This window comes from Pseudophryne corroboree, chromosome 6 (genome assembly GCF_028390025.1).
Source record: "Pseudophryne corroboree isolate aPseCor3 chromosome 6, aPseCor3.hap2, whole genome shotgun sequence".
Taxonomy (NCBI): Eukaryota; Metazoa; Chordata; class Amphibia; order Anura; family Myobatrachidae; genus Pseudophryne; species Pseudophryne corroboree.
In genome coordinates this window covers 820,289,591-820,301,727 of record NC_086449.1, presented here as the reverse complement: position 1 = coordinate 820,301,727, position 12,137 = coordinate 820,289,591, and the positions used below count along the sequence as shown (strand labels likewise).

The window sequence follows — 12,137 nt, the reverse complement described above, 5'->3', positions numbered from 1 at the left end:
CCCCTGGTTGTAGGGGCAGTAATATGACGATGACGATGATTTTATGGTGTCTAGGCCCAGGGTCCTAATTATCTCTAGCGGTGATCTGAGGTCCAAGGGTCTCACGTTCCGTCTGCAGATGATATGTTTTGGGTTGTTCTTGTGGTGCCGCTTAGCGCTCAGTGCCTCAGTGCCTCCAATCTAATCCAATCTCTGTCCGTCCCTCTCCAGGTCCCGGTTATTCTCAGGATGTTGCGGACCCTCCTTCCACATTGCAGTTTGGCGGTCTTCATCTTAAGTTTTTCCTTCCCAGCCCATGGGAGACCGACGCAAGGGCTCAGCGGCAGAGTGTAAGAGACTACCTCTGTCCTCATTAACTCAGCAGTGTATGTGTATATATACAGTATAATGTACGTGTGCATGTGAATATGAGTTTTTATATATACAGTAGTCTACGTCATTAGTCAGTAGGCGCGTACGTACACGGTGGCCGTTACTAAGAACGCCTTATATGTCAGCGCATACGTACGTGGGAAGTGAGTGCCGTCATTGCGCTGTAGGGCTAATGCGCTGGTGTCTCGCTGTGTGATAAGGTAATATACTGCGTATTGCGGTCATGGTGGGGCGGTGTACGGCGGGACGCCCCACCGCCTACGCTGCTACTGCCTCTATTGCAAAACGGTCAGATTTAATTCACTTTTCCATACTGTCACTTTTATGGGATCCGGTCTGAAGATCGACAGTGTCTAGGTCGACAATGTTTAGGTCGACCACTATAGGTCGACAGTCACTAGGTCGACATGGATGGAAGGTCGACAGGGTTTCTAGGTCGACATGTGCTAGGTCGACAGGTCTAAAGGTCGACATGAGTTTTTCAAATTTTTTTTCTTTTTTTGAATTTTTTCATACTTAACGATCCACGTGGACTACGATTGGAACGGTAAAGTGTGCCGAGCGAAGCGGTAGCGGAGCGAAGGCACCATGCCCGAAGCATGGCGAGCGAAGCGAGCCATGCGAGGGGACGCGGTGCACTAATTTGGGATCTAGAAACCCTGTCGACCTTCCATTCATGTCGACCTAGTGACTGTCGACCTATAGTGGTCGACCTAAACATTGTCGACCTAGACACTGTCGATTTGATGAACCACACCCCACTTTTATATATATATATATATATACACACATACTGTATATATATATATATATATATGCGCCTCTACTAGCAAGTGCAATCCCTAGACAATTCCCCTTCCCACCTATGTGACTGTGCTAGAGGTTAATTCCGTCAGACAGCCCTTACATTACACATAGGAGGTGACGGGAGAGCAGTCATGTGTGCACATGCAGCTACTTCGGGAGGTGTGTAATTATATATCTGCACGGGAGAGAACCTCTCACTCACATGATGCTGAGCCGTACCCCCCAGGCACAGTGCACTGATAAATGATGTATTATATCCCAGGCTGGCTTCCAGGAAAACTGCAAAGGGGGGTCTGCAAGTGGATCAGACACCCCAGCAGTGCTGCAAGCGGACAGCAGCCCCCGGGGGGTCGACTGCAATCTGCTCTCGCCCCACCCGAGACTCTGTAACAATCCAGGAAACCTTCAGCCGGCAGGACACGCTGGTACCTGTAGTTCCACAACAGCCGGCGCACCGCTATAGGTCGTCTACCTTGTATTCGTAGTAAACTGAGTCATGTAGTGCAGAGTCAGATGGGCGACTATCATTGTGTGTGTCCGTGTGGGTATGTGCAGGGGTGTGAAGTGTACTGAGGTCAGGCAGAGCTCTGTAAACACAGGAGATGAGACCGGCTGTGTTGTGTCTGCTGACATTGGCCTGGAATCCTGTCTGCGCTCCGGACTCGCCGCTCTGGAGACGCTTTTGCTCTCGCGTGGGTTTTTACAGCACAGCGGGATGTGAGCGTCAGATGTGGAAACACTTGAAAACCTCCTGTGTAACCACATATGACAATCCCTAACATCCGCGCAACACGCCCCGGTATCTGTTATTACATTCACGGCTTCCCAGAGCTCCGCTTAAAGTTCCACAAACTCAGCTCCAAATGCCGGCGAGCCGGACACGGGGAGTCCTGCAGTAAAACTCACACGTCTGGGTTACAGTTCCCATAACGTGACATTATATATAGTCTGTCTCGCGTAGTCCAAGCTGCTTTGTATGCAGACAGTTGCAGTCTGCAGGTCAGGTGAGCTTGCAAAAATAAATCCACCCAAGATATATATATATATATATATATGTAATCCAAAGGTACGGCACTCTACGGACTTATTCAACCAATTAAATGATTCAAATAGTCTTGCTTATCTTGGCCATATATATATAGTGTGGGGGAATAGGGGTCAAAACTATTTCTACGGTATGATAAAAAAGGCGGGGATAGTAACTTTGTATTAAAAAAGTTTTTGCAACAAGTTTATTTCTAAGAGGCATATAGGGATCCATTAAAATTCCCACATAAACACATACGCCATAAAACATTTAAAAGTAAAAATATTTAGATAATAAAAAATAGTAAAAGGTAAAAAAAGGTTTGTTCGTTTTTAGAAGCTAAAAAAAACTTTTTGTATAAGAGAATTAGGTTATTTTAGTGTGGAGAGTGAATGAGGTACAACCAACGCGTTTCATCAATCAGACTTCATCAAGGGGTTCTTGATTAAGTCTGACTGATGAAACGCATTGGATGTACCTCATTCAATCTCCACAGTAAGATAAGATAATATTGTTTTTATATATATATATATATATATATATAATTTGTGTGTATAGACGTCTGCATGCTCGGCCAACCCTTTTCTCTCCACTGCTGGAAAAACAAGTTGCACCAGAGGCCTGCAGGGAACTCTGGGACTTGCCCATTCCACATCGGAGGAGACGCAGGTGGCCTATCTCTGATATCAATGTGCCCACCGGCCTCTTCCGCTATTGACATCTCATGTTTTCTTCTCCTAGACGAAGGGCCGTCTCCGAGCACCAGCTTCTCCATGACAAGGGCCGGTCGCTGCAGGAGCTCCGACGCAGAATCTTCCTGCAGAACCTCATAGAAGGGGTGAACACGGCGGAAATCCGCGCAGTGCCGGATGAACTGCCGCGCCCCATCCCCAGCGTCAAGAACTTTAACACCCTGCGTCTTGTGGGCGAGGAGGAAGGAGTCACCAGTCACCTGACGCAGGAGACGCACAAAGCCGTCAGCTTCAAGGACCCAGCGCCCAAGATCCCCGGCAAGAAGAAGAAGGGGAAGCCGGGCAAACGGAAGGAGCAGGACAAGAGGAAGAGGAGGGAAAGAGCGGCACTGGAAAGCTTGCAGGACCCGCCCGGATCAGAGCTTTGGTGGGAAGAGCTTGGCATCAGGTCAGTACAGAGTGATGGATTGTTGGGTATTAGTCGCTGGATTGTGTGCTGTTGTCCGTACCAGCCAATCAGCTTACAGCTGTCATCTGTCTACTGTATTTCCATTTAGAAAATGGAAGCATTGCATTGGTTACAGCTCATTGTGCATATAGCGCCCAGTTTATATATAAAGACCCATATTTGAAAGACGCTCTTCTTAGACTGTCCAAGGGTCTGTGGTCTAAGGAACCGCTGTGCTTGAATTGCTTTCAGTGGCTCTCACACTTATATATAGAATCTGTAGGAATAATGGAAACAACAGCCCTATAGAAGGGAGGTTATTACACTGCCCAATCATGGTGTGATGATTTGTAACCTAAATGTTGCACTCATCCTCCCTCTCCCCACCGCGCGTGGGCTGAACTTCTCTGCCACTTTCCAAACGAGCTGCAAATTTTATAGCAAGATGGTGAAATTTAAGTGCATCCTGGATGAGTGTCCTCTGGCAACCACGTCTAATACAGCTATTTATCCACTGAGTCTAATACGAGATGCAAATTCTGGTGAGAAAAGGAGAATTTCAAGACATTCCGTCTCCCCCCAAATATGCCGAGAGTGACACTCTCTCACCTCCCTATAATGGAAGAAGCTCACTGGGCCTCCTACTCCTCTAAAGACTTGTGCGCGGTTTATTTTCACAAGGCTTAAGCCGGGAACATATAGTTTGCACTCGTATAACTGAAGGAGACGTCTGTCCGGCCTGCCAACGTCTCCGCTGGCACTTTCATGTTATCGTTACTGTGTAAATGCCACAATGCACGCAATCCAGTTGAATATGAAAGAAAGGGGCTTATTTACTAATATGGCCCAGCTTCTGTAATTTACAGCAACCCCTCGGATTACAAGTTAAGTGCTTCTAGCGCAGTTTAGAAGATGAAATCAAATGTTTATATGTTATTGAATGAGTATCGCAAGGGCTAAGAAATGAAATAGCGAGCTGGCGCCAATCTGCAAATCGCGCCGGACCATTGTGCAATACAGAATGCAACTGTATCCGCAGCCCTGATTGGACGGCTACTGCCACATTTGCGCTGGAGTGCGGCTGTTATGATATTAGTTATTGATGATTATTTTACAGATATTTCAGACAGGTTTAATTGACCGTTGTTTTCTCTCTCTCTCTCTTCACAGTACGCAATGACAATTCAACTGGAGCTTCCACTTCTATTGAAGAGAATTTTATTTTTATTTTTTAAACGGAGAAAAAGCGGGGAGCGCAGCGGAGATAATTCTGGACTCACACAATTGTTATGTATTTATTTCCTGTAAATACTCCCCCCCCCCCCGGACCCCACGAAGCGCTGTCCTCCTCCCGCCATCTGTAATACTGCACAGCCGCCCCCCCTTTGCGGCCCCCATCCCTTATTTATTGGTTGGATTATGTATTTATTGTGTTTTTTTTTGTTTTGTTTTTTAAATCCTTGTGCTGCTGGCAAATCCCGTTTCATGTTGCACTTTATGTCCAGAACTCGCCAAGATCTTCTGTGTTTATGTTTTGTTTTTTAACTTTATTTTTTTTTTTATATTGAATTGAACATATTTTATTATATTATATATATTTTTTGTGCATGTTTGGAATGTGGCGACTGGTGGAATTTGTACAGAATGTGTAATAAATCCAGTGTCCAAAATAAGCAAAAGCCCTGTCTGGTTCTGAACCCCCAGCGATTGGGGCCAAATTTACAAACCACATTCTCATAAACACTTATGTATTAAAGGAAAAGTATTCTCTATTTATAGGAACCGTTACTTTACAGAGGGCAGTAGCCAAGGAGATATGTATAATATTGTATATATATATATATATATATATATAGATTCCAAAAGGAGACAGCGGCACTCAAGGATTTTAAATACATGAAAAAGTGTATTCAAAGCTTACAGGTATCCAACGTTTCGGGGCTCACATGCCCCTTTGTCAAGGTGTGTACACACCTTGACAAAGGGGCATGTGAGCCCCGAAACGTTGGATACCTGTAAGCTTTGAATACACTTTTTTTCATGTATTTAAAATCCTCGAGTGCCGCTGTCTCCTTTTGGAATCTGCAAGTTTGTCCCAGAAGGCACCGGGGTTAAAGAGCAAGTCAGGAGAGTGCCGGTCCATTTTTTTCGAGATATATATATATATATATATATATATACATACATACATACATACATACGCACACATACGGAGAGAAGGGAAAGCTCAGACCTTATCATGCTTCTTTGTTTTATGTTATCTGGAATCTCCAGTAGAAATTATCGTAATGTAGCCAGCGGAAAAAGTAAAAAAAGAACAGGAAATAACAGTAACGCGCGATACATCTTATTACTAATTAAGGGATGTGACTTAAAAGGTAAAAACTTTGCAATTTCCCATTGATCACGTCCTGTACAGTAGGGTACTCCCAGTATGGTACGTTTAGTGGTGGCTGTACATTGGGGAAAGCTTCCATATTGCAAATTATTCCGTTTTCAATTGGTGTTGCATCCTTTGGTTTTGAGCAGGTGGGGCCCCCAGCAGTTAGGGCCCCATAACAGCCGCCCCTGATGCTGCATTATGAGTGATACTCGCTAAACATGAGGATGGGGGGGGGGGGGCAGTAAGAGACAGACAGGATCTGCTGTCATTACAAGTGGTGCATGGGACACTGCCCCTAGTGGTGAAATGATTACAGGCATATATGGGAGAGGTGTTGCCGACAGCAACTAACCAGTTCTTTTTAAAAAAAAAAGAGACTGTTAGAATGTGACTGGTTGCTACGGGAAACACCGACACTTGCCCTCTTCAGAAAGTTTGATAAATCTCCCCCATAATACGGTATGAGGCCGATTGAATTAGGCCCAGGGTCTCAGTCATTACATCGGTCACTGGGCTATTGTTCTGGCCAGGGCCGGTATAAGAGCGGAGGGGGCCAGTGTGCCGTCTCTGTACAAGACCCCTCCTCTCTGGCAGCGCTGTAGACTGGGGCTTTACGCGTGTGAACATGGCGCCTGTGGCATTTCCCTGTGACATCTGCAGCGTTGCGGCACCGGCCGATGTGGGACTCCAGAGATGGCGGAGAGGTAAGTATAACTACACACGGGTGCAGGCTGTGGGGTATGGCCCCCCCCTGCTACCAGGGGCCTGTGTGCACTGCACACCCTGCACCCATTACAGATACGCCATAGGTTCCGGGGCTCCAAATGAGGCAATGCCCAATAAAATATATTGTACCAATCAGGATCGGGGGACCAAAAATCCAGATTTTGGGACAGCATGAGGTTCCCACTTCCGGTGGGAGGATGGCTGCACAGATGCGGAGATCGGCGCCAGCTTGCTCTCTGGTTTCGTGGCCAATTTATGCTATAAGCAGGTAAAGGGTTAAAAATAACAATTAAAAACACTGGTTTATGAACATGGGACAGGCTTTCACAGAAATATGGCAGCATGCGGTTAGCGCTTGTCTGATTCACCCAGTGCAGCTGACACGTTTTTCAATGACTCTAAATATGGTTTCGTTCAGGTGTAGAGGCGTTATTTTCTGCTCCTACAGGACGCACGTTCCTAGTGGTGACAATCCTGGGTCCTACAGGCTGTTTGTTAACTGCTTGCTGACCGTGGCCCACCCAGCCGGCACAGAGCGGGAGTCCCCTGTAAGCTCAGCACATAGAGATGTTGTTGCAGGTGTTTGTGCCATGCAGAGGACTGTGGAGGCCTGTTTCATAGACGGAAAGCCGGGAGTCTCCCCCTGAAAGGGAAAACTTTACACACAGTTCAGGATTTGGCCTCCAGATTGAGATCAGCGCTGGGACCTTAATTAGCAGAATGTGTCTTATCTCCAACAGCAAAGCAGCCACAGACTTTCCTTGGGAAAGTTCCGGCTTTCCAGATCAGAACTTACTTGTCCAATAACAGAGTTTCCGTCCGCGTCGTTAATGTCTATTAGCAGTGAGATGCGTCGGAAATAAACATTTCTGGAAGACGAGAGACTATAACAGAGTAACTCTTTATGCGGGGTCCAGATCACTCGCATGAGTCCAGTCCGGACGAAGGGAGAGAGAGAACACGTTACAGGCTGATTCTCACTGGCACGGATCGCTGTTCTTGGACGCAAACTGCGAGTTTTTACATACAGCGCATGATACAAAAATACGCATCTTGGTGTATATTCGTATATGTCCATCCTGTTCTGAGTCGGACGCAACTTGCCTGGATCTGTCTCTCCGTGAAATAGGGCGTTTCAGAACGGGAACTGGGCGGTGGTAAAGCGATCCCACAGGACCGCCCTGACTTGTGGGAGGGTCATTGCGGAAGTGCATGCAAACCTGCGTGTGATTCTGAGCCGTGCGCATGGGGGAAGGGAACCAGTTTCTGATGCATCTCCTGCACGTAGCGTGGGGCTGGTGCAAGTGCATAGACTGGTGATGACTGTTGCCACGCCCGGTGTAAGATCAATGGGCGGTGCGGGTTTCCGGTTGCAGGCGCACGAACCCCGCAACAGCCCATACTGGTGAGGACTGTTGCGATGGCCGGTGTAAGATCAATGGGCGGTGCGGGTTTCCGGTTTCAGGCGCACGAACCCCGCAATAGCCGATACTGGTGATGACTGTTGCGATGGCCGGTGTAAGATCAATGGGCGGTGCGGGTTTCCGGTTGCAGGAGCACGAACCCCGCAAAGGCCGATACTGGTGATGACTGTTGCGATGGCCAGTGTAAGATCAATGGGGGTCATTCCGAGTTGTTCGCTCGTTATTTTTTTTTCGCAACGGAGCGATTAGTCGCTAATGCGCATGCGCAATGTCTGCAGTGCGACTGCGCCAAGTAAATTTGCTATGCAGTTAGGAATTTTACTCACGGCATTACGAGGTTTTTTTCTTCGTTCCGGTGATCGTAATGTGATTGACAGGAAGTGGGTGTTTCCGGGCGGAAACTGGCCGTTTTATGGGTGTGTGCGAAAAAACGCTACCGTTTCTGGGAAAAACGCGGGAGTGGCTGGAGAAACGGAGGAGTGTCTGGGCGAACGCTGGGTGTGTTTGTGACGTCAAACCAGGAACGACAAGCACTGAACTGATCGCAGATGCCGAGTAAGTCTGGAGCTACTCAGAAACTGCTAAGAAGTGTCTATTCGCAATTTTGAGAATCTTTCGTTCGCAATTTTGATATGCTAAGATTCACTCCCAGAGGGCGGCGGCTTAGCGTGTGCAAAGCTGCTAAAAGCAGCTTGCGAGTGAACAACTCGGAATGAGAGCCAATGGGCGGAGCGGGTTTCCGGTTGCAGGCACACGAACCCTGCAATAGCCGATACTGGTGATGACTGTTGCGATGGCCGGTGTAAGATCAATGGGCGGAGCGGGTTTCTGGTTGCAGGCGCACGAACCCCGCAATAGCCGATACTGGTGATGACTGTTGCGATGGCCGATGTAAGATCAATGGGCGGTGCGGGTTTCCGGTTGCAGGCGCACGAACCCCGCAATAGCCGATACTGGTGATAACTGTTGTGATGGCCGGTGTAAGATCAATGGGTGGTGCGGGTTTCTGGTTGCAGGCGCACGAACCCCGCAATAGCCGATACTGGTGATGACTGTTGCGATGGCCGATGTAAGATCAATGGGCGGTGCGGGTTTCCGGTTGCAGGCGCACGAACCCCGCAATAGACGATACTGGTGATAACTGTTGCGATGGCCGGTGTAAGATCAATGGGCGGTGCGGGTTTCCGGTTGCAGGCGCACGAACCCCGCAATAGCCGATACTGGTGATGACTGTTGCGATGGCCGATGTAAGATCATGGGTGGTGCGGGTTTCCGGTTGCAGGCGCACGAACCCCGCAATAGCCGATACTGGTGATGACTGTTGCGATGGCCAGTGTAAGATCAATGGGCGGAGCGGGTTTCCTTCCGGTTGCAGGCACACGAACCCTGCAATAGCCGATACTGGTGATGACTGTTGCGATGGCCGGTGTAAGATCAATGGGCGGAGCGGGTTTCTGGTTGCAGGCGCACGAACCCCGCAATAGCCGATACTGGTGATGACTGTTGCGATGGCCGATGTAAGATCAATGGGCGGTGCGGGTTTCCGGTTGCAGGCGCACGAACCCCGCAATAGCTGATACTGGTGATAACTGTTGCGATGGCCGGTGTAAGATCAATGGGCGGTGCGGGTTTCCGGTTGCAGGCGCACGAACCCCGCAATAGCCGATACTGGTGATGACTGTTGCGATGGCCGGTGTAAGATCAATGGGCGGTGCGGGTTTCCGGTTGCAGGCACACGACCCCCGCAATAGCCGATACTGGTGATGACTGTTGCGATGGCCGGTGTAAGATCAATGGGCGGCGCGGGTTTCCGGTTGCAGGCACACGACCCCCTGCAACCACCCTACGGTTTCTCACATTAGCACAAGGTAGTAAATCAGTTCCCCTGCCCGCGACGCCACTTTGCGATTCAGAACCAGCCCCACAGGCTGCAGCATTTTCCATGTGTGTTCCATGTGCGCAGAGCACAGTCTCTACACGTGGTGCAGTACTGGACCCAGGTCAGTTTGCTGAGTGTGTCCGGCGTGTTGCGGAGGGACGGAACGTGGTGTCTCTGGTTGTATTCACACATAAACTATGCAGCGCTGGGCATCTGCGTAAAACACACCTGATGCCAGGCACACCTTTGTACCTAGTACAGGGCTGGCACGTGCGTGCATGGTTGGTGAGGAGTCTGTATGTGGGCAAATCTCCATGTGTCCCAAGTCTCCACATACTGTACACAGCAGCTGGCACAACATGCTGGGACCTGTAGTTCTGGCCTCTCACCCTTAGACCATCAGACAGAGCGGCATATTCTTTGCATTCTCTGAACACCGCTGGGAGAGCTTCAACACTTCCTGAACAACTGAAGTTAGTAGGATCCTGTTTCTGCACTTAATTCCTTATACTCGCATGGGTGTTCAACCTGCGGCCCTCCAGCTGCTGTGGAACTGCACATCCCAGCAAGCCCTGTCACGGTTTTGCTGTTAAGACATGCTTAAAAGGAGTCAGGGCATCCTGGGATGAGTAGTTCCACAGTAGCAGGAGGGCTGCAGCTTGAAGACCCATGCCTTACAGAAACTCTCCTTGCACCGCTTATGAATCAATGCTGCTTTGCACCCTGATATTACACATATTAGTGCAATGGAGGAGGACAGGCCCGTAGTTTAGTTTGTAGCACCAATTGTTCTTGTTTAAAGTTCATATTTGTAGAGGCTTCATTACTATACAACTGAATTAAGATGATTTAGATTTAGATGTGGAATAGAGGTGAAAGCGCTACTGTGTATGATCATTACAGGGCTGTGTGTGTTTTCCATCCCACTGCAATCAATAAAGATCTTCCAAATAAGTGGAGCCACCTTGTGTCAAAGTATGTGAGCTGCACCCATCAAACAGAGAAATTATCAATCCGAAATGGATTTCTGGGCGTATATCTGAGTGTACATTGCGTCACTCTACTGTTTGGGAATAATGGCAACTGCAGTTCTCCAGCAACCAAATCTTGATGCGGGATGGTGGGAGGAGTTTTGTTGTTGCAAGTGCCTAAAGAATCGCGAGTTGAGACGTTTACACTCCATGTCACTTCCATCATCCCCTGATGTGGTTGGTGTGCCATAGTTCAGGCCCTGATTGAATAAATATATATATATATATATATATATATATATATATAGTTACGAGTATAGCGGCACTCTCAGGTCTTCATTCAAGAAAAACAGGACATCACCCCGTCAAGCAACGTTTCGGTTTTATTCCAAAAAACCGTCTTCAGGCTTACATAATAATACACAAACAAAATTCTTACCTATATAGCAGCATATCACCATGTGTGAATCGTGCCAGGTGTGCACAGCGTCCATTTCCGCCAAAGCGTCAATTTCCGCTGACATCACCTGGAACGCAAAACTAACACTGTGTATTAACCCTTCACCAAAAATCAATTTCAAGGGACAAAGACATGGACACATGTATCTCAAAAGTCAATAAACACATCAGTGCAGATTAACTAATTCATTATGACTATATACAAAGTCAGACATATAAAATTGCTTATGCAACTGTAATTGTTGTTTATAGTTGAAAACTAGAACATAAGTCATTACAACCAACTTTTAAAACAAAAAACTAGAGAAAGACAATGTTTCGTTTAATCCATGTGGGGCTATGGTATTTAGAGAATAGATCCACCTGGTTTCACAACGCAACAACGCTTTGTTACGATCACCCCCCCTGCGTCCTTCAGGGATGTGATCGATCATTTTATACCTTAAGCTGGATAAATTATGACCCTTAGCTTTGAAGTGCTTGGCAACAGGTTGTTCCGAAACCCTGCCTTCTAGGGCTAATTTAATGGCACTCCTGTGTTGTGCCATCCTCTCTTTAAAGGTACACGAGGTTTTACCTACATAAAGAAGTCCGCATGGACACTTTATGTAGTATACTACAAAACGAGTGGTACAAGTAATGGGCCCTACACACTGGCCGATATTTTGAAAGATATGAACGATCTCGTTCATAAATGAACGAGATCTCGTTCATATCTTTCAGTGTGGAGACTTAAGTGATGAACGATGCGCGTCCCCGCGCTCGTTCATCGCTGGTCTCCTGTCGGCTGTGCATGCAGGCCAATATGGACGATCTCGTCCATATTTGCCTGCACGTCTATGGAGCCGGGTGACGGGGGGAGTGAAGAAGCTTCACTCCCCCCGTCACTGCCCCCCCCGCCGCCGGGTCGCTCGTCGGCCGTATCGGCCGTCGGGCACCTCGGCCAGTG

The 12,137-nt window shown here is 47.9% G+C and overlaps 1 protein-coding gene across 1 annotated transcript in view; it reads left to right on the top strand.

Moving 5' to 3' along the window:
* Positions 1-4,998, top strand: part of PTHLH (parathyroid hormone like hormone) — a 7,449-nt gene extending 2,451 nt beyond the window's left edge. Inside the window, exons 3-5 of the mRNA XM_063930623.1 lie at positions 211-329; positions 2,948-3,346; positions 4,517-4,998. Coding sequence (XP_063786693.1) covers positions 229-329; positions 2,948-3,346; positions 4,517-4,526 — 510 coding nt within the window. The 5' untranslated portion in view covers positions 211-228 and the 3' untranslated portion in view covers positions 4,527-4,998. The remainder of the gene's footprint in view (positions 1-210; positions 330-2,947; positions 3,347-4,516) is intronic.
* Positions 4,999-12,137: the final 7,139 nt, after the last annotated feature.